Genomic DNA, 18051 nt, shown 5'->3' with positions numbered 1-18051 from the left:
AGAAAAACTAGACTAAAACTAAGCATTTTCCAAAAAATTAAAATTAAAATTAGCAAACTCATCCTAAAAACTAATTCAAACTAGCAAACACACCCTAAAAAATAATTTAAACTAGCAAACACACCCTAAAAACTAATTTAAACGAGCAAACTTACTCTAAAAACTAATTTAAACTCGCAAACACACCCTAAAAACTAATTTAAACTAACAAACTTACTCTAAAAACTAATTAAAACTAGCAAACTCACTCTAAAAGCTAATTTAAACTAGCAAACTTACCCTAAAAACTAATTTAAACTAGCAAACTCACTCTAAAAACTAATTTAAACTAGCAAAAACACCCTAAAAACTAATTTAAACTAGCAAACACACACTAAAAGCTCATTTAATCTCGCAAACACACACTCAAAACTAATTTAAACTAGCAAACAAACTCTAAAAACTAATTCAAACTAGCAAAAACACCCTAAAAACTAATTTAAACTAGCAAACTTACTCTAAAAACTAATTTAAACTCACAAACACACCCTAAAAACTAATTTAAACTAACAAACTTACTCTAAAAACTAATTTAAACTAGCAAACTTACCCTAAAAACTAATTTAAACTAGCAAACTTACCCTAAAAACTAATTTAAACTAGCAAACTCACTCTAAAAACTAATTTAAACTAGCAAAAACACCCTAAAAACTAATTTAAACTAGCAAACACACACTAAAAGCTCATTTAATCTCGCAAACACACACTCAAAACTAATTTAAACTAGCAAACAAACTCTAAAAACTAATTCAAACTAGCAAACACACCCTAAAAACTAATTTAAACTAACAAACTCACTCTAAAAACTAATTTAAACTAGCAAACTTACCCTAAAAACTAATTTAAACTAGCAAACTTACTCTAAAAACTAATTTAAACTAGCAAAAACACCCTAAAAACTAATTTAAACTAGTAAACACACCCTAAAAACTAATTTAAACTAGCAAAAACACCCTAAAAACTAATTTAAACTAGCAAACACACACTAAAAGCTCATTTAATCTCGCAAACACACACTCAAAACTAATTTAAACTAGCAAACAAACTCTAAAAACTAATTCAAACTAGCAAACAAACTCTAAAAACTAATTTAAACTCACAAACACACCCTAAAAACTAATTTAAACCAACAAAGTTACCCTAAAAACTAATTTAAACTAACAAACTTACTCTAAAAACTAATTTAAACTAGCAAACAAACTCTAAAAACTAATTCAAACTAGCAAACAAACTCTAAAAACTAATTTAAACTAGCAAACACACCCTAAAAACTAATTTAAACTAGCAAACCTACTCTAAAAACGAGTTAAAAACTATCAAACAAACTCTAAAAACGAATTTAAACTAGCAAACCTACTCTAAAAACGAGTTAAAAACTATCAAACAAACCCTAAAAACTAATTTAAACCAACAAACTTACTCTAAAAACTAATTCAAACTAACAAACTTACTCTAAAAACTAATTTAAACTAGCAAACACACCCTAAAAACTAATTTAAACTAGCAAACTCACTCTAAAAACTAATTTAAACTAGCAAACTTACCCTAAAAACTAATTTAAACTAGTAAACACACCCTAAAAACTAATTTAAACTAGCAAAAACACCCTAAAAACTAATTTAAACTAGCAAACACACACTAAAAGCTCATTTAATCTCGCAAACACACACTCAAAACTAATTTAAACTAGCAAACAAACTCTAAAAACTAATTCAAACTAGCAAACAAACTCTAAAAACTAATTTAAACTCACAAACACACCCTAAAAACTAATTTAAACCAACAAAGTTACCCTAAAAACTAATTTAAACTAACAAACTTACTCTAAAAACTAATTTAAACTAGCAAACAAACTCTAAAAACTAATTCAAACTAGCAAACAAACTCTAAAAACTAATTTAAACTAGCAAACACACCCTAAAAACTAATTTAAACTAGCAAACCTACTCTAAAAACGAGTTAAAAACTATCAAACAAACCCTAAAAACTAATTTAAACTAGCAAACTCACTCTAAAAGCTAATTCAAACTAGCAAACACGCACTAAAAGCTCATTTAATCTCGCACACACCCTAAAAACTAATTAAAAAATGGCAAACACACCCTAAAAACTAATGTAAACTAGCAAACTTACTCAAAAAACTAATTTAAACTAGCAAACAAACTCTAAAAACGAATTAAAACTAGCAAACAAACTCTAAAAACTAAATAAAACTAGCAAACTCACTCTTCAAAACTAATTAAAACTAGCAAACAAACTCTAAAAACCCATTAAAACTAACAAACTCACTCTAAAAACTAATTCAAACTAACTGAATTTAAAAACAAAAAAATCAAAAGGAAATGAAAACCAGTGAAAAATCCAAAACTACCATAACCTTGATTAGAATCAGTTCATTCCAACAGCAACATATTGAAACATGTGTTAATGATTATATCTTTTATACACACTATACTGCTGTAATGCAGCATAAAGGTCTGATCTGGTGATCTTTGCTCTTCATGGTAATAAATGAACCAGCTGACAGCGTCACAGGAAGTGAAACCACAGAGAAACACTGGTGCATTAGTTGCCCACAACCTGCTGCCAGTTGCAGTCTGAGTGGCAACTTTCAGCTCGACAAACAGTTAAACATGAAGAATGGAGCTTGGTTTAGGAGGGGGGGGGGACGTTAAGCCCCTTAAACAGTGGCGGTTCTAGACCAATTTTACTGTGGGGGCCAATGAGGGGCCAGTGTTTAATCAGAGGGGCACATTAGCACATGAAAAAATGGCAAAGATGATATTTAAGCATTCAAAATCTTTGAATATCTTGAAAAAGACACAAAATGACAAAAAAAAGACACAAAATAACCAAAAAAAGACACAAAATGAGAAGACAGAATTACCAAAAAAACCCCACAGAAGACATAAAAATGATCAAAAATAGACACAAAATGACCAAAAAAAGACACAAAATAACTAAAACAGACACAAAAAAGACAAATAAATGACACCAATGACAAAAAAGACACAAAATAACTAAAAAAAAGACACATCGGACACAAAATTACCACAAAAAAAGACACAAAATGACTTACAAAGACACATAAAGACATGAAAAGGATTCAAAAATGGAAAAAATATCCCTATAAGACTCCATGGAGTTAAACTATTATACAATGTAACATTCTGGGTTCCTTTTGTGTACAATGAGATATTGTTTGAACAAAAACAAAGTTAGAATTGTTCCATTGTTCATCGTTATAAAGTGATCATTTTATTATTAATTTGACACAGGGGCCACAGCAGGGGCCAAAGGCTTCTTCACAGGGGCAGTGGCCCCTGGAGGCCCCTGTGTAGAACGGCCACTGGTCTGTTCCTAGTCTTTGTTTGAGATCATATCAAACGTGTTTGATATTATCGCAAGTCGCAGTGACGTAACACAATCAACAACCAATAGATGAGCAGACCGGCCGGTAAAACCACTTCGACAGGAAAAAGTTACATCACAATAATGTTAGTAAACTCAATCCTAAATACAAATATAGAGATGTAATATATTTATGGCCACAAGTGGGATTTTGGGGGCGCTGTTTCTTAGTAAAGAGAACAGTAAGCAGACCCAGTTAAAATGTATAAATAAATGTATACATAAATAAGTAATAAATAATTGATGATGAATGTGTGATTAACTAAATGAAAGTTGATAGAGCTGATAAGTATAATTATTCAATTAAACAAATTATAATTAAATAGGACATAAATGTATATCATGAATTCTTTTCTACAGTTTCCTTTCCTTTATTCTTCCTTATATCTATTTTACTGTAAAATAGTCAACTTTTCAGAAAAACAGAAATCCTTTTTCAGCTTTGTGAGGGCGTCTTCTCTTCTTTTTGTTGTTTTTTTTCCAACACAAACCACTGCACACACAAAAATGGCATGGTAGGTAAAAAATGCTAAAGGAAATCTAGTTGTAGTCTTGTAAATAGTGACCCTGCAAGATTGACAGTCTTTGTAGAATCTCAGTCTGAGACTAGGCTGGGACTAAAAACTCTAAACACTTTAGATGTGAGCAGATGTGAGCTGATAGTCTTGCAGGAGTCTTTTCCAAATCTTTTCAAAGTCTTCTGGTGTATAGGTAGCATTAGTTGCCCACAGTGGTGGAAAGTAACTAAGTACTTTTATTCAAGTACTGTACTTAAGTACAATTTTGAGGTACTTGTACTTTACTTGAGTATTTCCATTTTATGTCACTTTATACTTCTACTTCACTACATTTAGAGGCAAATATTGTACTTTTTACTCCACTACATTTAGCTGACAGCTTTAGTTACTTTACAGGTCGAGATTTAACATAGAAAAAATACGCTAAATTTAGGTGATTAGACAATTTTTAAAATAAACCTCATAACAGAATATTAAGTAGTCAATATGAGCCCTACCTTGAGAAAATTAAAACGCTGTATACATAAATGCATCATTAATAATAATCTAATATAATATTTGGAATATATAAAATAATCTGAGCGGCTCCATTCTGCATAACGAGTACTTTTACTTTTGATACTTTAAGTACATTTTGATGCTGATACTTTGGTACTTTCACTTAAGTACATTTTGAATGCAGGACTTTTACTTGTAGTGGAGTCATTTCACAGTGTGGTATTAGTACTTTTACTTAAGTAAGAGATCTGAATACTTTTTCCACCTCTGGTTGCCCACAACCTGCTGCCAGTTGCAGTCTGAGTGGCAACTTTCAGCTCGACAATCAGTTAAACATGAAGAATGGAGCTTGGTTTAGGAGGGGGGGAGACGTTAAGCACTTTAAGGAAGTTCAGTTACTACTTTCAGCAGTTTCAAAGTAAAACAGCAGCATGTTTGTTCCTCTAACTCAGCTGTTCTCAACCTTTCTGAGTCGCGACCCCCGTTCAACCAAAACAAAATGACCAAAAAAGACACAGAATTACCAAAAAATGACACTAAATTACTAAAAAAGACACAAAATGATTTAAAAAAAAGACACAAAATGACCAAAAAAAAGACAGAATTACCAAAAAAAGGAAACAAAACGTCCAAGAAAAAGACACAAATTGACCACAAAATTATCAAAAAAAGACACAAAATGACAAAAAAAACGCACAAAATGACAAAAAAAGACATTAAATGACCATTAAATGACCCCAATTGGGGTCCCGACCCCAAGGTTGAGAATGAACATGTCAATTTGTGTCTTTTTTTAGTCATTTTGTGTCTTTTTTTAGTCATTTTATGTCTTTTTTTGGTAATTATTTTCTTTTTTGGGTCATTTTGTGTCTTTTTTTGGTCAATTTGTGTCTTTTTTGATCATTTTGGGGCCAGTTTGTGTCTTTTTTGATCATTTTGTGGTCAATTTGTGTCTTTTTTGGTCATTTTGTTTCTTTTTTTTATGATCTGAACTGTGCGTGTGAGATTGTGTTCAGGTCTCGGGGGTCTCGGGGGACAACATGCATGTTAAATTGCGGGTCGCGACTCAAAGAGGTTGAGAACTGCTGCTCTAACTCACCCAGAGCGAGATATTCTCTCTTCACGCCCGTTTTTTGTTCCAGCGTCGCCAGCTGATCCGTCACAAAGTTCTTCTCATGGAGCACCGCCACGAAGCGCTCCTTAAAGTGACTCATGGTGTTCTTCTCCTGAGCCTGAGGAGGACACGAACCACACGGACCACACGGAGTAACTATAGCAACTGTTGAATGTTTCTGTTGAAGCGATTTGAGGTGAAACAAAGCGGTTATTTTACAAACCTTGGCTGGATAAACTGCTGCTGCCGCTGCTGCTGCTGACTCCGCTAAGTCTCGGGGGGAGGCGGGGGGAGGAGCCTGAGAGCAGGCCGCGGGCCAATCACAGAGCTCCGTTTAGTGACGTCGACTGCAGCAGGTGATTAAAGCAACGGTTAGTGATGAGGAGGCGGTGGTGCTTTTATTTTGAAAAACAACGGTCTGTGATGAGGATGAGTGTGAAATAAAGTTAATATTAAAAAATTAAAAGAATAAAAAAAAAGGTTTGTGATGAGGACAGAAGGCAGTGGTGCTTTATTTTGAAAACGTTTTTTTTTTACTTTTTACATTTCTATTTTTAACTCTAACCCTGTTTTTAGATTGAGTCTTTATTACTATTTTTATTGTTTTACTGTTTTTAGTATTTTATTGTTTTCGTTGTATTTTATTTATTACTATATTTTTGTATGATTTTTATTGAATTTCAAAAACAGGTTGTTTTTAAATGTGCTCTATGAATAAACTTTACTTGACTTGAGTCGACAGTAAGTAGTGGTGCTTTTATTTTGAAAACAACGGTTTGTGATGAGGAGACGGTGGTGCTTTTATTTTGAAAACAACGGTCTGCGTTGAGGACAGAGTGCAGTGGTGCTTTTATTTTGAAAAACAACGGTCTGTGATGAGGACAGAATGCAGTGGTGCTTTTGCTGTTTATTTATTTTTGTATTATTTAGATGTTTCTCACATATTATTAATTAAACGAGTGTGAAATAAAGGTAATAATAAAGGTAATATAAAAAAATTAAAAGAATAAAAAAAGGTTTGTGATGAAGACAGAAGACAGTGGTGCTTTTATTTTGAAAACAACGGTCTGTGATGAGGATAGAATGCAGTGGTGCTTTTATTTTGAAAAACAACTGTCTGTGATGAGGACAGAATGCAGTGGTGCTTTTGCTGTTTATTTATTTTTGTATTGTTTAGATGTTTCTCAAATATTATTAATTAAATGAGTGTGAAATAAAGGTAATATTAAAAAATTAAAAGAATTTAAAAAAAAAGGTTTGTGATGAGGACAGAAGACAGTGGTGCTTTTATTTTGAAAACAACGGTCTGTGATGAGGACAGAATGCAGTGGTGCTTTTGCTGTTTATTTATTTTTGTATTATTTAGATGTTTCTCGAATATTATTAATTAAATGAATGTGAAATAAAGGTAATATTAAAAAAATTAAAAGAATAAAAAAAGGTTTGTGATGAGGACAGAAGACAGTGGTGCTTTTATTTTGAAAACAACGGTCTGTGATGAGGACAGAAGGCAGTGGTGCTTTTATTTTGAAAACAACGTTTTTTTTTTTTACTTTCTTACTCTTTTCATTTCTATTTTTAACTTTTTTTAAAAAGTTTTACTGTTTTTAGTATTTTATTGTTTTCATTGTATTTTATTTATTACTATATTTTTGTTTCAATAACAGGTTGTTTTTAAATGTGCTCTATAAATAAACTTTACTTGACTTGACTTGAGTCAACAGAAGGCAGTGGTGCTTTTATTTTGAAAACAACTGTCTGTGTTGAGGACAGAATGCAGTGGTGCTTTTGCTGTTTATTTATTTTTGTATTATTTAGATGTTTCTCAAATATTATCAATTAAACGAGTGTGAAATAAAGGTAATAATAAAAAATTAAAAGAATAAAAAAAGGTTTGTGATGAGGACAGAAGACAGTGGTGCTTTTATTTTGAAAAACAACTGTCTGTGATGAGGACAGAAGGCAGTGGTGCTTTTATTTTGAAAAACAACGGTCTGTGATGAGGACAGAGTGCAGTGGTGCTTTTGCTGTTTATTTATTTTTGTATTATTTAGATGTTTCTCAAATATTATCAATTAAACGAGTGTGAAATAAAGGTAATATAAAAAAATTAAAAGAATAAAAAAAGGTTTGTGATGAGGACAGAAGACAGTGGTGCTTTTATTTTGAAAACAACGGTATGTGTTGAGGACAGAGTGCAGTGGTGCTTTTATTTTGAAAAACAACGGTCTGTGATGAGGACAGAATGCAGTGGTGCTTTTGCTGTTTATTTATTTTTGTATTATTTAGATGTTTCTCACATATTATTAATTAAACGAGTGTGAAATAAAGGTAATAATAAAGGTAATATAAAAAAATTAAAAGAATAAAAAAAGGTTTGTGATGAGGACAGAAGACAGTGGTGCTTTTATTTTGAAAACAACTGTCTGTGATGAGGACAGAAGGCAGTGGTGCTTTTATTTTGAAAACAACGTTTTTTTTACCTTCTTACTCTTTTCATTTCTTTTTTTACCTTTTTAAAAAAGTTTTACTGTTTTTAGTATTTTATTGTTTTCATTGTATTTTATTTATTACTATATTTTTGTTTCAATAACAGGTTGTTTTTAAATGTGCTCTATAAATAAACTTTATTTGACTTGAATTGAGTCGACAGAAGGCAGTGGTGCTTTTATTTTGAAATCAGCTGTCTGTGATGAGGACAGAAGGCAGTGGTGCTTTATTTTGAAAACGTTTTTTTTTACTTTTTACATTTCTATTTTTAACTCTAACCCTGTTTTTAGGTTGAGTTTTTATTACAATTTTATTGTTTTACTGTTTTTAGTATTTTATTGTTTTCATTGTATTTTATTTATTACTATATTTTTGTTTCAATAACAGGTTGTTTTTCAATGTGCTCTATAAATAAACTTTATTTGACTTGAATTGAGTTGACAGAAGGCAGTGGTGCTTTTATTTTGAAAAACAACGGTCTGTGATGAGGACAGAATGCAGTGGTGCTTTTGCTGTTTATTTATTTTTGTATTATTAAGATGTTTCTCAAATATTATTAATTAAACGAGTGTGAAATAAAGGTAATAATAAAGGTAATATAAAAAAATTAAAAGAATAAAAAAAGGTTTGTGATGAGGACAGAAGACAGTGGTGCTTTTATTTTGAAAACAACGGTCTGTGTTGAGGACAGAGTGCAGTGGTGCTTTTATTTTGAAAAACAACTGTCTGTGATGAGGACAGAATGCAGTGGTGCTTTTGCTGTTTATTTATTTTTGTATTATTTAGATGTTTCTCAAATATTATCAATTAAATGAGTGTGAAATAAAGTTAATATTAAAAAATTAAAAGAATAAAAAAAAGGTTTGTGATGAGGACAGAAGACAGTGGTGCTTTATTTTGAAAACGTTTTTTTTTTTACTTTTTACATTTCTATTTTTAACTCTAACCCTGTTTTGAGATTGAGTCTTTATTACTATTTTTATTGTTTTACTGTTTTTAGTATTTCATTGTTTTCGTTGTATTTTATTTATTACTATATTTTTGTATGATTTTTATTTAATTTCAATAACAGGTTGTTTTTAAATGTGCTCTATAAATAAACTTTACTTGACTTGAGTCGACAGTAAGCAGTGGTGCTTTTATTTTGAAAACAACGGTTTGTGATGAGGAGACGGTGGTGCTTTTATTTTGAAAACAACGGTCTGTGTTGAGGACAGAAGGCAGTGGTGCTTTTATTTTGAAAAACAACGGTCTGTGATGAGGACAGAATGCAGTGGTGCTTTTATTTTGAAAAACAACGGTCTGTGATGAGGACAGAATGCAGTGGTGCTTTTGTTGTTTATTTATTTTTGTATTATTTAGATGTTTCTCACATATTATTAATTAAATGAGTGTGAAATAAAGTTAATATTAAAAAATTTAAAAGAATTAAAAAAAAAAAGGTTTGTGATGAGGACAGAAGACAGTGGTGCTTTTATTTTGAAAACAACGGTCTGTGATGAGGACAGAATGCAGTGGTGCTTTTATTTTGAAAACAACGGTCTGTGATGAGGACAGAATGCAGTGGTGCTTTTGCTGTTTATTTATTTTTGTATTGTTTAGATGTTTCTCAAATATCAATTAAACGAGTGTGAAATAAAGGTAATAATAAAAAATTAAAAGAATAAAAAAAGGTTTGTGATGAGGACAGAAGACAGTGGTGCTTTATTTTGAAAACGTTTTTTTTTACTTTTTACATTTCTATTTTTAACTCTAACCCTGTTTTTAGGTTGAGTTTTTATTACAATTTTATTGTTTTACTGTTTTTAGTATTTTATTGTTTTCATTGTATTTTATTTATTACTATATTTTTGTATGATTTTTATTGAATTTCAATAACAGGTTGTTTTTAAATGTGCTCTATAAATAAACTTTACTTGACTTGAGTCGACAGTAAGCAGTGGTGCTTTTATTTTGAAAACAACGGTTTGTGATGAGGAGACGGTGGTGCTTTTATTTTGAAAACAACGGTCTGTGATGAGGACAGAATGCAGTGGTGCTTTTATTTTGAAAAACAACGGTCTGTGATGAGGACAGAATGCAGTGGTGCTTTTATTTTGAAAACAACGTTTTTTTTACTTTCTTACTCTTTTCATTTCTATTTTTAACTTTTTTAAAAAAGTTTTACTGTTTTTAGTATTTTATTGTTTTCATTGTATTTTATTTATTACTATATTTTTGTTTCAAAAACAGGTTGTTTTTAAATGTGCTCTATAAATAAACTTTATTTGACTTGACTTGAGTCAACAGAAGGCAGTGGTGCTTTTATTTTGAAAAACAACGGTCTGTGATGAGGACAGAATGCAGTGGTGCTTTTATTTTGAAAAACAACGGTCTGTGATGAGGACAGAATGCAGTGGTGCTTTTGCTGTTTATTTATTTTTGTATTATTTAGATGTTTCTCGAATATTATTAATTAAATGAGTGTGAAATAAAGGTAATATTAAAAAAATTAAAAGAATAAAAAAAGGTTTGTGATGAGGACAGAAGACAGTGGTGCTTTTATTTTGAAAACAACGGTCTGTGATGAGGACAAAAGGCAGTGGTGCTTTTATTTTGAAAACAACGTTTTTTTTACCTTCTTACTCTTTTCATTTCTATTTTTAACTTTTTTTAAAAAAGTTTTACTGTTTTTAGTATTTTATTGTTTTCATTGTATTTTATTTATTACTATATTTTTGTTTCAATAACAGGTTGTTTTTCAATGTGCTCTATAAATAAACTTTACTTGACTTGACTTGAGTCGACAGTAGGCAGTGGTGCTTTTATTTTGAAAACAACGGTCTGTGTTGAGGACAGAATGCAGTGGTGCTTTTGCTGTTTATTTATTTTTGTATTGTTTAGATGTTTCTCAAATATTATTAATTAAATGAGTGTGAAATAAAGGTAATATTAAAAAATTAAAAGAATAAAAAAAAGGTTTGTGATGAGGACAGAAGACAGTGGTGCTTTTATTTTGAAATCAGCTGTCTGTGATGAGGACAGAAGGCAGTGGTGCTTTATTTTGAAAACGTTTTTTTTTACTTTTTACATTTCTATTTTTAACTCTAACCCTGTTTTTAGGTTGAGTTTTTATTACAATTTTATTGTTTTACTGTTTTTAGTATTTTATTGTTTTCATTGTATTTTATTTATTACTATATTTTTGTTTCAATAACAGGGTGTTTTTAAATGTGCTCTATAAATAAACTTTATTTGACTTGAATTGAGTCGACAGAAGGCAGTGGTGCTTTTATTTTGAAAAACAACGGTCTGTGTTGAGGACAGAATGCAGTGGTGCTTTTGCTGTTTATTTATTTTTGTATTATTTAGATGTTTCTCAAATATTATTAATTAAATGAGTGTGAAATAAAGTTAATATTAAAAAATTAAAAGAATAAAAAAAGGTTTGTGATGAGGACAGAAGACAGTGGTGCTTTTATTGTGAAAACAACTGTCTGTGATGAGGACAGAATGCAGTGGTGCTTTTGCTGTTTATTTATTTTTGTATTATTTAGATGTTTCTCAAATATTATCAATTAAACGAGTGTGAAATAAAGGTAATATTAAAAGAATAAAAGAATAAAAAAAGGTTTGTGATGAGGACAGAAGACAGTGGTGCTTTTATTTTGAAATCAGCTGTCTGTGATGAGGACAGAAGGCAGTGGTGCTTTATTTTGAAAACGTTTTTTTTTACTTTTTACATTTCTATTTTTAACTCTAACCCTGTTTTTAGGTTGAGTTTTTATTACAATTTTATTGTTTTACTGTTTTTAGTATTTTATTGTTTTCATTGTATTTTATTTACTACTATATTTTTGTTTCAATAACAGGGTGTTTTTAAATGTGCTCTATAAATAAACTTTATTTGACTTGAATTGAGTCGACAGAAGGCAGTGGTGCTTTTATTTTGAAAAACAACGGTCTGTGTTGAGGACAGAATGCAGTGGTGCTTTTGCTGTTTATTTATTTTTGTATTATTTAGATGTTTCTCAAATATTATTAATTAAATGAGTGTGAAATAAAGTTAATATTAAAAAATTAAAAGAATAAAAAAAGGTTTGTGATGAGGACAGAAGACAGTGGTGCTTTATTTTGAAAACGTTTTTTTTTACTTTTTACATTTCTATTTTTAACTCTAACCCTGTTTTTAGGTTGAGTTTTTATTACAATTTTATTGTTTTTAGTATTTTATTGTTTTCATTGTATTTTATTTATTACTATATTTTTGTATGATTTTTATTTAATTTCAATAACAGGTTGTTTTTAAATGTGCTCTATAAATAAACTTTACTTGACTTGAGTCGACAGTAAGCAGTGGTGCTTTTATTTTGAAAACAACGGTTTGTGATGAGGAGACGGTGGTGCTTTTATTTTGAAAACAACGGTCTGTGATGAGGACAGAATGCAGTGGTGCTTTTATTTTGAAAACAACGGTCTGTGATGAGGACAGAATGCAGTGGTGCTTTTATTTTGAAAACAACGTTTTTTTTTTACTTTCTTACTCTTTTCATTTCTATTTTTAACTTTTTTTAAAAAGTTTTACTGTTTTTAGTATTTTATTGTTTTCATTGTATTTTATTTATTACTATATTTTTGTTTCAATAACAGGTTGTTTTTAAATGTGCTCTATAAATAAACTTAACTTGACTTGAGTCGACAGTAGGCAGTGGTGCTTTTATTTTGAAAACAACTGTCTGTGTTGAGGACAGAATGCAGTGTTGCTTTTGCTGTTTATTTATTTTTGTATTGTTTAGATGTTTCTCAAATATTATCAATTTAACGAGTGTGAAATAAAGGTAATATTAAAAAATTAAAAGAATAAAAAAAGGTTTGTGATGAGGACAGAAGACAGTGGTGCTTTATTTTGAAAACGTTTTTTTTTTACTTTTTACATTTCTATTTTTAACTCTAACCCTGTTTTTAGGTTGAGTTTTTATTATTATTTTTATTGTTTTACTGTTTTTAGTATTTTATTGTTTTCATTGTATTTTATTTATTACTATATTTTTGTATGATTTTTATTGAATTTCAATAACAAGTTGTTTTTAAATGTGCTCGATAAATAAACTTTGACTTGACTTGACTTGAGTCGACAGAAGGCAGTGGTGCTTTTATTTTGAAAACAACAGTTCGTGATGAGGAGGCGGTGCTTTTATTTTGAAAACAACGGTCTGTGTTGAGGACAGAAGGCAGTGGTGCTTTTATTGTGAAAACAACTGTCTGTGTTGAGGACAGAATGCAGTGGTGCTTTTATCATTTATTTATTTTTGTATTATTTAGATGTTTCTCAAATATTATTAATTAACGTTTTTAATATGGGAGCCAATGAGGCTGTTGGTGGTGTTGGTGGATCATCTGTGCGTCCTACGCCCAAACTATAACTCTGACAGCTTTACCAGAGGATTCTGAGGGAGAAGACTAATTTTCCTACGTTTCTATGTATAAATTATTTCTGTAGAGTGGAATTTGCGTCCTGGAACGCAGTTTTCAAATTCATTTTTTGACAGTTTTACCTCTCCCTGTGAAGAAGCCCTTGGCCCCTGCTGTGGCCCCTGTGTCAAATTAATAATAAAATGATCAATTTATAACAATGAACAATGGAACAATTCTAACCTTTTTTTTGTTCAAACAATATCTCATTGTACACAAAAGAAACCCAGAATGTTACATTGTATAATAGTTTAACTCTCTGGAGTCTTAAAGGGCTATTTTGTCCATTTTTGAATCCTTTTCATGTCTTTACATGTCTTTGTAAGTCATTTTGTGTCTTTTTTGGACAGTTGTGGCCGAACAACCTTTTTCTTTTTTGGTTGACTGATTGGCCAATGGAGGAAGGCAGAGGGCCGCGGCCTTCCTCCATTGGCCCATTGGCTGTCAATCAATTAATGAGTCGCTGACGGAGACTGATAGAGAAAATGGAGAAGAAACGGAAAGGACGCGCTGAAAAAAGTGCGTGAAAGAAAACGAGACAAGCCTTACAGGCAGATGCCGCGAAATGTGTCAAACTTGCAGAAATGTTTTGCGCGGCAGCTGCTGGACCTTCGACGGCACCCGTAGCAGCTCTGGCGGCGCCGGCGCCGGTGGTTGACGATGGAGGTGGACTTGAGGTGGATGAGGCGAGAGGGAAGGATCGTGATGATGGCAGCGGCAGCGAGAGAGGATCGGTAAGAAGCGATTACTGGGCTTTCTGTCTGGCTAAAATATCATATAGAAGTTGTGTTGATAGCCTTATTTTGCTAACTGACATCCTATGCTTTTAACACAGCATGTGTAGTTTGCCTGCTCCATTATATCATTAACATATTGTGTATAGACGGTTTCTTGTGTACAAATTGTACTGGGTGCGCGCGCACCCAGGCGGCAAAAACATACAGCCTACGATTATAACATATTGTTTATAAGTGCTCTTTGAGTCAATTTAGCCAGGTTATATGGGCTCTGCTAACTAGCATCACTGGCTTAAGAAGATTAATGCTAGTAAACATTTAATAGCTAGCTATGGCATCATATTTGAGTTATACACTGTGCAGCTACTTTGCACGCGCTTGCGGTGGAGCTCTGCTCGCAAGGACTTTTGACACATTGGGGGCGGAGACCAAGGCTGACCCCAGCCCTCTTATGATTGGCCATTTTCCAGCCCTTTGCGTGGGTGCCTTTTCAGTTTTCTGCTGACAGCTTAGTGGTAGCGGCGGCATCATGTAAACAACAACAACGGTTGTTTCATGACGTTCACGACCGCAACTCTCTGCTTCATCACTGGTAATAAAAAGGTTAAAAAGTGCTGTGTTGTTGTGCATGTTGCTGTTGTTTTTTACTAGCTTGTTCCTGCCTCTGCTTCACTTGGTTGCTGAATATGTGTGCGAAGATCAAACAAGTGCACGCGGCAGTTGAAATCTGCGCGCGTAACACGAAATAATTTACGCGTGCAGAGAGATCTGCGCATGTGCAGATGTGTTATCGATCGTGGAGCTCTTCTATTTTCCCTGTGAGGTAAATGTGTCTGTTGCCTTATTTGAAAATATATATCCAGTGGGAGTTTAATTTTAACCCACACTGTGGGTGAGACCAGTAAAAAGGTATTTAAAGGGACCCTTCCTATGACGGCTTTCCAAGCCAGATCTGAGGTTGTGCGGTGTATGGAACACAGAGACTGGTCCACAGAGAGACAGACAGGCTGGGACACAATGAACCCATCCTTACTACGGATTTATTTGTAAGTACATATTTTATTTAATAATATAATGTAAAATTAAGTGTCTGTAAATGGTGCATTACTCTCATTTGTACGTTGCTTTGGATAAAAGCGTCTGCTAAATGACATTGTAGAATTATAGAATACATGTAAATATAAAACATTAAAAAATTAATTCAATTCATGAATAACTTTTTTTTTAAAAACTCTGTAAAGGTAAGTACAAATGTATACATTCAATTAATGAATGAAATGTAAAAAACTGTCTGCAAGAGGTAAGTTTAAATGTGTAAATTCAATTCTGTAATACAATGTAAAGAAATAGGTCTGTAAATGGTAAATATAAATATATAAATCAAAAAAACAAGTTCAATTCTGGCATAAAATGTTTTTAAAAAATGTGGTGCAATACAAGCCTTGACCAGCAGGGGGAAGAATTCACTCTGGACAATCTCTCTTTGTGGCATTACTGGTGAAAACTCTGCCTGTGGAATATTGCAGGAGCAATACACATTTTGACCAGCAGAGGGCACAATGTACCTGTAAAAAAAATCCCTGTTGAGGGCATTGCAATCTAAACTCAATAAATAAAAATAAATAAACAACAATAATATTAAGTATATATAAAATAATATACATTACCAAATACTATGAATAATAAAAAAATATTTTAAAAAATAAAATAATAATAATGATCAAATCAATGAAAATAAATCTATAATAATAACCCAATTGGCTTGAGACACACACCAGGGTTTGACCAACCTTGGCTGGGCCTCCCTCAGGTGAGGGTGTCTAGTGATAAATGGTGGTAGTGGCTTTAAAGTGGTAGAGGGTGTCAGCTAAGGGAACTAAATATATACCGGGTATGGTATGATAGACTGGTTTCCTCAAAAACGACCCATAGGTTGCACATGCAGTTAATTATGACCCAGAATTGACTTATTGCCCATTTTTAGGTACGTGAAACTTTAGTAGTTCTTGTACTTATCCTCTGTGCTATGACAATACAGATACATTTAATCTAATCTAATTTTTTTTTCTTCACAGCCCCTCAACAACATTACAAGATGTCACCAAATATATTGTCTATGAAGACTGCCTGTTAAGCCTGTTTCATGACCGCCCCACCTGTGACAGGTACAGTAAGGTACAGAAGTATGTCCTAGAAACCTTCCTCTCTGTTTCACAGAACTGTCCTTACTGTGAGTTCACCCGTCAGTGGAATTAGGGTTGTCAAAAGTATCGATACTCAAAAAAGTATCGATACTAAAACGTTGTATCCCGATACGAGACTCATTTTCAAAAGTATCGATACCCCCCCAGGTAGTTTCAACAAGGTAACAATTAATTTACAATAGGAAAAAACATAGATGGCATTTTGTGCTGTTGGGAATTAAGGATGGCTCTTTTATGAATAAATGGTACCTTGCACAGGGCGTCAAATATGTTAATAAAAGGGTGTTATCATAAATGCTATCCCTCCCATAAAGATATCAAATATGTAAGGATGAACCTGAGCAACACTTGTGTGGATCTCACAGTTCAAAAGTGTGGTTAGATGGCTATAAATAAATAAATAATTAATTAATAATTATGATAAATAATCATTAATTATAAGAAATGATATGACTTGATTTGCTCGTTGGGGCACCATCTGTTAAACAGAAAAATATAGTTAATTCATGATTAATTAATGAATGCAACTTTGGTGCGCAGAGAAGGTCAGAGTTGCAGTTGTTTCAGAATTCCTTGTGGAAAGGAGATTCTGAATGAAGTCTCAGAAGGGAGAAGGCCTCACCTCAGCAGGGCTCTGCAGGGGGTGAGGGGGAAGGGCTGGTGACTCCAGGGTCCCCTCCTGGATGGAGCTGCTTCAGCAAGCAGGGGCAGTGGAGAAAGAGAGAGATCAGGGGGACCCCATGTGGATTCACAGGTCCATTGACCAATGAGTTGGTCTGTGGGTCGTAAACGCCAAGCATTCTGCGAGGGAAGTTCTTTAGAGGACACAAAATGGCGCAGACCTGCCATTTTTTGAGTTGACTCAGAAAGCTGCTGCATTTAGTCCACAAATGAACCCATACCTGTGGTATGATCCCAACAGATGTATTTCTGAGGTGTGCTATACTACAAGACCTGACTCCAAAAAAGGTGGGATGCTTAGTAAAACATAAATCAAACGGAATATAATAAATTGTTTATCCTTTGTGGACATATATTCATTTAAGGAAACTAGAAGATGTTATCTTTCAAATCAAGTCTCATAAATGTATAAACTGTTATTAACTTTGGCCGAGATTTAGTTTTTTGATCCTAACCCTTCTCCTGTTCCTAAACCTGCCGCTTTAAGAGGTTAAAGCTGATAATCTTTAGTGTTGGAAAAAGTAAACTCTGAATTTGATAGATTCTGGGTTGATTTACATTTTACACGGTGTCCCAGCTTCTTTGAAATCAGAGTTGTGTATCATGTCAAACTAAAATCAAAACTCAGAGAGTCGGGACAGCACAACCAACACCAACTCCTTACTATATACTGAGAGTTCCCTTCTGAGGTGGCTCTGTATACACAACCAAACAGGATGTAGGCACCACCCCCTTGTGGTGCTATACCGTACTACAGTGTTAGCACATCTAGACTGACTGTTACAACGTACAATTGAATATTTATTAAATATCTGTTGGGATTCTTTCCTTCTTCATCAATGGATAGGACTGAACTGACACATCTTACTGACTCTAACTTTTGTTACCAGAGGAGCTGCCTGTGTGTT

The 18051-nt window shown here is 32.6% G+C and overlaps 1 protein-coding gene across 1 annotated transcript in view; it reads right to left on the bottom strand.

Annotated features, from left to right (window-relative positions):
• Positions 1-5864, bottom strand: part of LOC131988114 (receptor expression-enhancing protein 5-like) — a 36347-nt gene extending 30483 nt beyond the window's left edge. Inside the window, exons 1-2 of the mRNA XM_059353138.1 lie at positions 5804-5864; positions 5566-5698 (exon numbers count right to left, since the gene is read on the bottom strand). Of these exons, the coding sequence (XP_059209121.1) occupies positions 5566-5680 (115 nt within the window). The 5' untranslated portion in view covers positions 5681-5698; positions 5804-5864. The remainder of the gene's footprint in view (positions 1-5565; positions 5699-5803) is intronic.
• Between the last annotated feature and the right edge of the window lie 12187 nt (positions 5865-18051).

The sequence above is a fragment of the Centropristis striata genome, chromosome 16 (genome assembly GCF_030273125.1).
Source record: "Centropristis striata isolate RG_2023a ecotype Rhode Island chromosome 16, C.striata_1.0, whole genome shotgun sequence".
Taxonomy (NCBI): domain Eukaryota; kingdom Metazoa; phylum Chordata; class Actinopteri; order Perciformes; family Serranidae; genus Centropristis; species Centropristis striata.
The sequence above is the reverse complement of the archived record's forward strand: the minus strand, read 5'-3'. Positions and strand labels throughout refer to the sequence as shown.